Source organism: Kryptolebias marmoratus, linkage group LG1 (genome assembly GCF_001649575.2).
Source record: "Kryptolebias marmoratus isolate JLee-2015 linkage group LG1, ASM164957v2, whole genome shotgun sequence".
NCBI lineage: Eukaryota > Metazoa > Chordata > Actinopteri > Cyprinodontiformes > Rivulidae > Kryptolebias > Kryptolebias marmoratus.
In genome coordinates this window covers 23,792,938-23,804,779 of record NC_051430.1, presented here as the reverse complement: position 1 = coordinate 23,804,779, position 11,842 = coordinate 23,792,938, and the positions used below count along the sequence as shown (strand labels likewise).

Here is an 11,842-nt window from a genome sequence, read left to right as displayed (position 1 = left end):
TACTTTTTCCCAAAACGTTCTCAACAACTTCCATGATTTTATAAAGCATTGCATGTGAAAGATTTAAAATAAGGACTATGAAGTATAGAAAAATTTTAGTAATTTAATGAAAGTTTATGTTTTAGCGCATTGTGCAAACTGGTATGAAGTGGGTATTTTCATAAAACAAAAGAAGATGATAATGGATTAAAAATTATTGAAGCGTGGAAAGATTTATAGTAAAGCTAATTAATCATAACTAGACAAAGTTTAAAGATTAGATTTTGGATAAAGATCTTATATAAAACTACAACAGTGCCTAAAAGACAACTATAAAGGTTCCCATATCTGAATCATTTTTTTGTGATCTTATATTATGACATAAATTGGAAATTAATAAAAGCAATTAAGGTACATTGGAATACAGCACAAATTGGGGCAAAAGTCGAAGCAAATCCACAAGTAACACAATATTTAAGTTTTTTACTAATATTATAGTAGTGACTGTTGTGATTTGTACGCTTTGTACATGAGAAAACCCCACGATGCTGCCGCAGTCGTGTAAAAACACAAATTTTAATAAAGTAATGCGTTTATGAGCCGTTCATTTACTGCGCATCCTTACCGCGCATCGTCATCACGTGATCAGTCTTGTGACACCCGGAAGAAGGAATGACAACACCAGCACGAAGATGCTGCAGCCTCTGTGACATTTTCCAAGCTTTTTATTTTTGAGAAAGAAGCACAAAATGACTTCTGTAATAAAAGAAACACAAAGGTGAGCCCGTTTATTTCTTTCTTTTCTTTTTTGTTAACATAGACCAATAATTTAGGAAGGAAATGTTAGCATTTAGCATTCTGAGAGGAACACTTTAGCACAGAAACACCGGGTTTGTGTCAGTCTCGACTCTATACTTCCAAGATTAACGTGAAATTTTTGTGTTAAATGTAGCATAAAATGTGGTGTAGATGTGCTGAAATGCTGTCGCACGAATTGAGTAGTTCTTTTAAAGTTGTATTCTGAACGCACAGGAAAATTGTATATGAATTAAAATCTTTAAAATAAGGTTTATTTGAAATGTGTTTATAAAAAAATACATTAATTGCTTGCTGTTCTTTTTTATAGGTCTGTTCATTGTTTCTTGTTTAAAGTGTAACTGCGTACTTGTAACTAAATGAGAATCAATGCATGTGCAGTTATTATTATCTAAGGATCATAGGAATAAATACAAAACTTTCTTTCCTTTTGAAGAAATACTGTAGTGTAATATAATTTTAGCAAATATATTTCTTACCTTTTACATGGTCTTAGTTTATGTTAGAGTAAAGTAACTGCAGAAACGGAGGTGCCAATTCAAATCTCATATCACAATTTTCTTGTAAGATGCAAAAATCTAAACACACCTTTCTTCAGAATTTATCATTCTAGATGCAACCAGTTTTGTAGAATGAACACGTCAAATATAGGTGAAATGTTTTTATGATGTATAAATTTTGTTGGAAGTGCTGTAGTTTTTAAATAATACACGTTTGCTCCTAAAATAGTTCCAATGCACTTGACTGATGTGATTGTTCTTAAAGACACACCTGGACACTTTTGTGTTTTTGATGTAGTTTTTGCACTTGATTTAACTGTACATAGTCTAAGTTTTTGCATACAGTAACTACACTTAGCTAAGATAAAGAACAATGTTTACTGATATGTTTAGTGTTTGTGTTTGTTGTCAGTGTATAAAGGTTTCAACCAAATACACATTTTATTTATATTTTACCTAAACTTGAGTGATCAACTTTAATTTTCTTTCTTTATTTGCAAATCTGAGCACTTTACTGTCTTTAACATTCATGCCTCTTCTTTCTGACCAGCATAAAAGAAGCTGTGATTTACATCAATGCCATTGATGTGAACAAGTTCTCCAGGTTGATCTCCCGCATCATTCAGAAGCTTCATCTGAAGGTACAGAGGCTGGTTGTCAAACATAAAGAAGTGCTTCTTTGTTTATTTATTTAGTTAGATTCATTTTTATAGAAACAGTCAAAATTCACAGATTTTTTTTTCCACCACACTCATGTTGTTGTTTTTTTTCAGGAAGAGCGAACCTTCAGTGAAGAAGAAGAGCAAAAACTCCAGGCTGCTCTGTCATTGGACAAACATGCTCTCAACTTGGTCTTGGAAACATCTGCCTTCATATTAGAACAGGTGACTTCCTTAGTGGCAATATTTAAAAAATTATTATCGTATTTCTTATAACTTATAACTTATAGAAGTAAAGCTAAGTTTGCTATGTTAGACTGTCTTGTATCATGCCTTCCGTTAGTTATGAATGTCAAATGTTCTTAAAAAGTTGGCATTACTAATGCCAAAAAAACTGGAAAAATAAGAAAGTTCTGTTGGTTTTTCTTTGATCTGAACTCTAGAAGTAACTAAAATGATGACTTGAATCTACCTAGACATTTTGTTTTAGTGCAGACCAAGGCAACTTTTTAAAATTTAGTAAAAGTATTCTGTGCAGTTACTGACATTAATTATTAGCTTTTTAAAACACACACGAACAAAAACAAAACTGTGCAAATTTATACTTTACCTGTGCTGAATGTGCAGATGCTATTGAGATTTATTGTTGTGACAAGATGGAGCTCTGTTTTTAGGTTTCTGCACTGCTTTTTAGTCAGTGCATAAGAAATATTCCAACAATTAAAAACTTTCAATTCACCTTTAAACATTAGTGGTGGTATAGATGAATGGTGTCTGTATTGTTAGAATAATATCAAGATCTTATTTCTCCAGCTGGTGTCACTGTTGTGTTTTGATCAGCAACATGCTTCAAGGATGTGTTTATGAAATTATTATATTTGTCAAGTGTATATAATAGGTGAGTTAAAATGGTGTACATTTAATTTTTATCCTGCCATTCTAGGCTGTGTATCACAACATAAAGCCAGCATCTCTGCAGCAGCAGCTGGAGGTGATCCATCTCAACCCAGAGAAAGCTGAGGTGTTCTCCCAAACCTGGGCCACTGCCGGACCCGAGCTCGTAGAAAAGCTGAAACGAAACATCTTTGCCCCGAAGAAGGTAGGTTCAGATTCAACATCTAAGGTTTTTTCATTATTAAGTATTTGTATACACAGCTTGAAAAAAAACCCTGTTTTTTTACTGCCTTCCATTGTTTTAGAAAATATATTAATAAAATAATAAGCAGTGAAATAAATTTGTGCAAGATTCCATACTTGCATACACACACTCGGTATTAATATTCTTAGCATTACAAAGTCATACATCAATAAAAAATCCATTTCTTTATAATCAAAATGTCCCTACCTTCACATAAGGACATTTAATACACCTTAGGACACTGATTCATCTCACATATTTAAATGATGCCAACTTGAGAATCAACACTGAATTCTTTCAAATCAGACTGACCTGATTCTGCTTCTGGGTTAATTCTTAATGTTTGCTTTACAAATAGTTCTTTCAAAACTCACACAAGTTGCAACAGAAATCTTAAAGCTTCTGAATGTTTCCAGCTTTATTAAAGAGTGACACTTCAAAAGGATTTTGTTTCAGAGAAAAGCTCTAATGCGGAGTAGATAAACAGCATGTACACATTCTGCTCCTGTCACCGTGTTCAGATGTTCCACCTGCTTCTGTCTCATAAATCATCTCTCCCTCCCACATGAAACTGTAAGTGGAAAGCGGTGACATCAGTTGACTCTCTTGAGGCCATCTCCTCCTGCTTTTAAGCAAAATATTTACCTTTGTAATAAATACAATCTCTATTTGCTTGTTTTTTTCTTATCCACTTTCTATTTTGAATTATAGGCTGCTTTTTTGTGTTCAGTAATTTCTAGTACTGAGCAATACTCATCACTAGGTTGTTGTTTAGGATATGTTATTTAATAAATGCCAATAATAATAATAAAAAAATATAGACTAATTTACTGTAGACAAGGTGTTCTCTTTTTAAGCTGCAAACAGGAAGGTTGTTGCTTTGTCAGAACTAACATAGTACACTGATGACTGAAGGCCATTTAAAATGTTGTTTTTTCACAATATAATGCCATTTAATAGATGAAATGTAAACCTAATAAACAGATTAATCATGGTATGTGCAGCTTCAGTCTAAATGCAGCTGTGATAATTTAATAAACTGAATATTTACATCAAATTTACAATTTGAGAGTTATTTTTGATGTTTACAAATACCATTTTATAGCCACAATTAATGTAAATAAAGGCAGTACAATGTTTTAATAAATTTAATCCAAATTGACAAGATTTTTTTACAGTTTTATGTTTTCTATTCAGTTCAGTTCAGTTTATGCATTTAGCATTAAAGTAGCACCTCAAACACATCCCAAGGCACAAAGAAAGGAGACGAGTTCAAAGCAAACCCAGTTAATTCCTGTCCAGTTCATCCGTCCACCTTTTATACCGGCTTGGTCCTGTTCAGGGTCGCAGGGAGCTGCTGCTTCTCTGCAGCAGTCAGTCGGAAGAAGGCAAACCTGTTCAACATTTATTTAGGCTGCACCTTCCCGTTCAGTTATCTTATTTCACTTCATTCAGATTCAGTGCAGTAGTGATTATAAGATACCAATTTGTAAATAATTTATAAAAAAAGTTGAATAGCCAGCAAAACAAACAGAACGGGACTCTTAACTATAAATAATAAAACATGTTTCCTATTAGAAATGTCTTTAATGCCTAACTATAAACCCCCGTATAATCAAACATGGTGCCAAATTATTAAAACAACTTATGTGTTCATTTCGATAAACTCACTTTATTTTTTTATCTCTTTAAAAAAGTTACTAGTTACTAACATCTCCTAGACCTAAAATGGATAACACAATGACGTTGTGATCCTTCAGTTGTGAATATTACTGCCGTTCTTCTGCTGCTGTGGAAGCATCCAGACCCAATAATTCACACGTGTTTTATTATTATGGCCTCTGACTGCATCATAAAACATTTAACTGACCTGCCTTGACTCGGTGCTGCTAATCTATCACACTGCTTCAGCTGACTGATGAAGTATCTGTGTGAATCAGTCAGCACAGGTGGGGAGGAGGTGAAACAGTGATATGTGAGCGACTCGGCACTAAAGCGTCACAGGGCCTGTTTTTTTTTGTTCTCGTTTTCTGGAAATAAGTTAGAGTGGGAAAATGATAAAGTTTCAACCTGCGGCTTAAAACACATAACTTAAGATAAAACTTTAACATGTTTGATTAAAAACAATTAACCCACGTGATCTCACTGTGTGATAACGAAGCAACTTGTTTCAACAATGACAGGTTGTTTGCACCTTACATAATTACTAGCTTGTGAATACTCTTCAGCCAAAGGAACCTGTGATTCATTGAATACTTTAGCTTTGCAGCCTTGTTTAAAAGATGCAAACAAAATAAAACAAAACTTTAACTAATAAATGAAGCTAGAGTTATTAATAAATCTTCACCAGTAAATAATTTAGTCATACTTTATTTAAGGATGTCTTATGTTTTTGAACTGAACATGAGAGGAAGGATCTTTGTTTCATTTTTATTGACATTTTCTTGATTTTTGCATTTTCATTTAAAACAAATAATTTAGATAAATTCTGTATTTGTTAAATCAGTGACAGAAAAATCCATTTTTGAAATAAAACAAACAAAAAAATATTTGATGTAGGATGACAAAATTGATCTATAGCAGTGAAAGCATGAGTAGAAAGGGTTAATAAGTGTCGGATATTTGGATAAACACAATGTTTATGGGAAAAGTGTAATTTTTCAAGATCTTTTTAAAAGGATGTGTGAAGTATTTATTGAACCGAAGTGCGAGTGTGTGCTGGGAGAATTATAAACTGGCTCTGTTGGTGTGTTGCAGCTGGAACATGTCGGCTGGCAGCTGAACCTACAGATGGCCCAGTCCAGCCAGGCCCGACTCAAGGCTCCCAGTGCTGTCCTCCAACTGGGGATCCGCAGCGAAGATTCAGAGGTAGAAACACACACATGCAAAATGGAGACATGCACTTTGTTGCAATGCTTCTCTTATACTTGTGATTTACTGAAAACAGTCCATGACTGAAAATTGCTGATTGGCGTCTCGTGTTTCTGACAAGAAACATCTCCGGTCTGTCTGTTCATTTCTGCTAATTGATGCTAATCCCAAAGCTGTCCGTTCTGACCCAGAGGAAGACCGACATCTGGCTTCTGAGTAACTGTAAAGACCAGAGATCAGGGAGCTTGTTATCCTGAACCTCCAGGGTCTCTTTGTTCTCTTAAGAGACTTATGCTGAAGCTAAATTTGGACAGTGTATGTGTATAATATTTAGTATAGATGCCTGCCTTATGGAGGTCATTAGCTATGAATAATTTTTCTTTATTTCGGTCCTCATTTGCTGGATCAAAACATGTATTGGTGCAGAGTCCTAATGAAGCTCTCATAAAAGAAAACATTAGGTAAAATAATGCAAATATAGTCTATTTTAGATTTAATACTCAGGCTATGTCCTGTTTCTTTCTATTTTTACTTGGTAATTAGTTTGGATTCTTGTCAGCCAATACCATGTGCTTGTAATTGCCTCCTTTTTTAGGAGAAATATTATTATAGCTGTAGCAAAAGCGTTAAGAACCCAAAAGGCTGTTTTGTTGTCACTTTAATTAAAATGTTTTCTATAGACACAATGCTTTCATTCATCTAACATCCTCAAATATGAACACATACTCGACGAAGTGTTGGAGCTTTAACAAAGCCTTATAATATATTCTAAAGATTGTGACTGCTACATAGAGTCATTGTTTGGTGCCATGGATACAGAAATGTTTAGTTTTAGTCTGAAATTGGTGGGACTGATTATCCTTTAAGCCTGAATAGTGTTGTTCCAGCTGAATAGTCAAGTGTCTTTCCTGCACGCTGCTTTGTATTCAGCCCCCTGGAGGACGGCGGCTCAGCCTAAACGGGGAATTAGGCGCAGGATATTTAAATTTCTGCCGGTTTAAATGTGGGCCTATAGGCGAAAGCTAGGCAAATTATATACGTTTATCTTTATGAAGCAACTGCCGTTAGAAGATTTTGTTTTGGACTGTGCTTTTCCTGAGGCTTGCAAAAGGGGTATTAATTTATTTAAATCTGCTTACATGTTTCCCCTTGTGGGAGAGACATCTGTGAGCTAAAACAAGGCCTGTTAAAAGCATGAAATGATGAACTTCATTGAGGTGCACAACCCCTGTTGACCTCCAGGGGGCAATGTTGTCCCACAGGTTAGAAGGAGCACTTCCTCTGGCGCAGTGAAGTATCTGAGATGGAGTTTTTATTAATTTCCAAATAATGTAGTAAGAGTTTGCACCTTTTTTTAAAAAAAGAAATTTAACTTCTGTTGTGTATTCTGATTAAAGTTTCCTGACAGTAAATAAATTTTCTCTCTCTGAGAATCTTTTTTTTTTTTTGCAACTTCTGCAAAGTTAAAAGAGTGCTGAGAAACTCAGCTGCAAGTGGAAAAGTAATTACAGCACAGATTTAAAACGCCCCGACTGCTGCTAAGTGTCTGAACGAGAGAGGAAACTGCTAATTAGAGAAAACAGAAGATTAGGAGGTGAAGAGGACATGATGTGGTGAGACAGAAAGGTGAAAGAGGAGGTGAAAACAAATAAAAAATGACAAAGGTTGTATAATAATGAAGACAAAGAGGATAAAGGGAATGAGGATAAGCGATAGGGAGTGGAAGGCAAGAGTAGCACTCTGTATTTTATTGATTTTTGGAACCCAAGTGGAGAGTTAGACTCCCACATCTAACCAGCCTCCTACTTTATTAGAACTCTCCCTGAAGAGGAGAGGAGGAGGAGGAGGACTGCCAAAGCGCCTCATATCTCTTTCCCTAATCAATTTGTGACATACGGTGTATCTACAGTGAAGTGGATAAGGTGTTTGAAGCGATACTGAAACTGGAAATGAGCGTTTCAGGACATTTATAATTGTTTTTTTGTTAAAATGATTATTGTCAGGAGGGTAATTCTTTTTGTTTGTGAAGTGTGATAGCCAACAACATATATTAAAAATATAGATCACGGTTTCTGCTTCCCTAATCATAAAAGCTGCTGTTCTGCTAAATCGAATCGGGTTTAATGGGAAGTTTCTTCTCCCTAAGGGTAGTATCTCATTGGGCTGCAACTTTTAGAAACTAGATGGCGACTCGGAATTGTTTGTGACCAGCGAGCTGTGTGATCTTGTTTTGAGCGGCCAGTTTTTGATTATCACGGCTTATTTTTCTGTGCATGGCTTGTAAAACTGTATTCTAAACCATGCACATTATTTCGTTGCCCATTTCTGCCAACACCGTTCCTGCCTCGGCCCGCTTTGTACCTACCTTGGCAACCGCCCCTCCTTGTTTATGATATATTCTACTGGAGTAGACTTTTAAAATGAAGAATTTTTTATCAGCATGATTTTTATACCTGGACGTTCAGGGCTGCAGTTTCGGATGTTTTTTGTTCTCATGCAGGTGTCAAAATACAGCTCTAGCGCTCTAGAATTCACAGAAACTAAATTGAGAGGGGTTCGAGATGCCTGTGACAACTCTGCAACTATTTTGAAATCAAATGTTTTGCACAACTTCTTTGAACTTGTTCAAAATTCTAGTGACAGCCTCTGCAGCTCACACGAGGAAATGTAAAATCCCTGCAAAGGTTTGGAGACCCTTTGGAGACAATAGCCTTTCACCAACTGTCTGCCAACAGTCTCATCTCAGTGAGATACCATCTTAAATGAGAACTAAAGAGCTCCACACAGGTAGGCTTGTTTTAGGAAGAGGATATTTAGATGCATTCTTTAAAAAGGGGAGTTGCTCAGACAGAAAAATATCTTGACTAATCTGCTGTTAGAAGGGAAAAGTTAACAAAGGAATCTGATCTGAGAAGGAGTTTGAAGGGGAGGTAAAAGCAAAAAAACAAACAACAAAACAATTGGAGATTATAGATTGATAAAAGAAAGGTTAGAGGTGAGATATGATGAACATAAAGAAAATGAGAATTTGGTAACATTTGTTTTACAGTTGTTTTTTTTATTTTACTTTTCTGTCTTTTGAAGATTCGATGAATATCAGTTGTTTACATGGGATGCCCCAGGGACTTATCTGTTCAGCTATTAATGATATGCAGTTTACTATTCATCAGCTCCCAACAATAAATAAGAATGAGTTGTTTTATTTGTATTATACCAGGGCTTTGCTGTGCATCTTAATAGCCAGGCTGCAGAAAAGTCGATTTTATTTTTTGAACCTCTCAGACCTTGCAGCTGAATCTTTGATTCGGAGGTCTGTTGTTAGTTGAGATTTGTTCTTTGGCTGAACGATGCTGTGCTTCAAAACAAAGACCTAAAACCACTGTTGATGTTTTGCTTTAATGGGATACATGCATATCTAACTGCTTGTGAATGTGGTAAATCTTTGTTTCAAAAAATGTGTATGCTTCTTTACGTTTTCACAGAATGCACAAAGACATAAAAAAAAGAGACAAAAATACAGGTTTTAGGAATTTTAGGTGTTTGTTTTTGCATTGTATAAATGCCAAAAATGCACAAAGAACAGTTTCAATGAAATAGCAGATTTATAAACAAAACAAAATAAAGAAAACAACTCGAGCTGTTGCAGGTTGGAGATGTGAGAATTTCTAACAGCTTGTTTACAATCAGACCACAACAGCGGTGCATGCTGAAGCCAGCAAACATTTTGGGATTAATAAGGACGGTCTTAATGTCTTTGATTAAACTCTTGCAAACTTTACATTTTTGTTCAGCGAAAATAATCCCTTGATGGCTTAAAATGAAATCTTCATCACTTACCTGACTGCAGGTGCTCTACGTTTGTTTCTGGCTGATCCTCCGAGCTGCTGTTTGGTTTCTTAAGATTTGTTAACTTCGAAGCTCTGACTGTTTGAATTCACGACTTTAAGACATGCTGAGTTACATTCATCTTGCTCATGACAACAGTTAAAGTATAAAACACACAACATGTTACAAACTGCTTAATTTTGTTATTCCAACATGGACATTTTTAGGACAAGCATTGTCCTTTTGTGATTCCTGAACAGTGAAAACTTTTAGCTAAAGAAACACTACAAAACAGCAGGCTTAAGTGGGCCAAGAAAATGCTTGTGAAACTGACTTGGAAATGAAACTTCAAACATACAGTATGTTGGCAATATAAGCTTCTTCATCGGCGATATTCAAAACATTTGGCCATTCCAGCATCAATTTATGCAGAATAATGCTTCAGGTATATGAAAGGCAGAAAAGATCAAATGAGACATAATGAGGAGGCTTTAATTAGCAAATACATTATTGTCTTCAGTTCAGTTTCTAGAGTAGCTTGTGTTTGCTTTAATAATGCTTTTATAAAAACTAAAAATTTGGAAGCAAATTAAATGTAGTTATGGGCACTACTCTGAACAACAACTTTATTTTTTCTGATACATGCACCTGACAGGTGGTTCATTAAATGTGGAAAAGACTGGACTGCAAAAGTCAAAAATAGGTATTAAAAATGTCTTTGTTCCTCTTTAATTATTTGGCTCACATTATTCATTTTCTTTTTGTTCATAAAAAGAAACATAGACTCTTAGCTGATATTTTGAGCCTGATAGGTAAAAGTGCTTACAGTGGAGTAAATATTTTAGCCTCTTTTTATGTTTTTTTGGCATTAGTGTGTGCATCTGCATCATCGAGCAAGGCTAGGATTACATTTTTAACACAATCCATTCACATGTTTGGCTGCCACAGCTGGTTTCATTATTTATTGTGTACATGCGAGGCAGTGTGAGTCAATAAGGTAGTTTCTACGTTTTCAGTTCTGCAAGTGGAAGATTCAGGGGGGTTCTTTAGTTGTTAACTTCAGTCAGGCTTGACGAAAGTTAATAATGCAAAACACTTCTAAGTTTCGGGACTCAAACTTGAAAATTGTACTTCTACCAACATTGATTGATTGTCAATTTGGTGGCACATTCAATCAAGAGTGGGTTTTTTTTTCTGTTTTTTTTACCTGACTTCAGTTAGCTTCTTCACCTTAGTACTCAGAAATCCAAGTCAAAACATGTTGTTGTATCAGCTATAAATGTACAGACAAATATGACCTTGATTTGCCTCAATGTGCTTTACAATATTTACAACATATAACACCCTGTATCCTAAGGCCTCAGGTTGGTTACGGATAAACTTCCCTACCAATAAATCCTTAAAGGTAGAAAGAAAATACAAATAACATCCTAAGGAGGAATCTGTCTTTCAGCAAGGACAGAAAAAGCAATAGATATTGTCTGTGCACAGAGAAAAGTACAATAAACATTGGGGATAATATGATCCTGCAGAATCTCGGGAAACTTTCAGGTGTTGTGAAACAGATAGGACTTAAGCCAGATCATCTCCACTCCAGCATGAAGAGATGACACAAAATGCACGAGGCTCACAAAGACTCAAACACACCGTATCTGACATGTAGGGGAGAAGTAAACACGCTGAAATCTCAGAGGATTCTTTATTTGTTGGGTTTTGTCAACCAAAGAGACAAACAGATATACTGTATATAGTCTGTTAAATGCCAAATGTTTGTACTTTCCAGACTTAAATCTTTGCTTTTCTGTCTGTTTTTTATGATTAAAACTCAACATAAATAATAAATTTTATTATTTCATATTAGGATCAATGGAAAAAAATCTGGGCTGTTAGGTCCCTTTATGACCGGTGTCAGAGCTTGGTCCGCATTGCCGGCAGTAAGTCGGACTCGTTTCCGGTGAGAGTTGGACTCCGCCAAGGTTGCCCTTTGTCACCGATTCTGTTCATAACGTTTATGGACAGAATTTCTAGGCGCAGCCAAGGTGTTGAGGGGATCC

At 35.5% G+C, this 11,842-nt stretch overlaps 1 protein-coding gene across 1 annotated transcript in view; it reads left to right on the top strand.

Moving 5' to 3' along the window:
• The first annotated feature begins 601 nt into the window (after positions 1–601).
• Positions 602–11,842, top strand: part of commd10 (COMM domain containing 10) — a 67,775-nt gene continuing 56,534 nt past the window's right edge. The window contains exons 1-5 of the mRNA XM_017412157.3: positions 602–757; positions 1,846–1,936; positions 2,069–2,179; positions 2,898–3,053; positions 5,850–5,960. Of these exons, the coding sequence (XP_017267646.1) occupies positions 729–757; positions 1,846–1,936; positions 2,069–2,179; positions 2,898–3,053; positions 5,850–5,960 (498 nt within the window). The 5' untranslated portion in view covers positions 602–728. The remainder of the gene's footprint in view (positions 758–1,845; positions 1,937–2,068; positions 2,180–2,897; positions 3,054–5,849; positions 5,961–11,842) is intronic.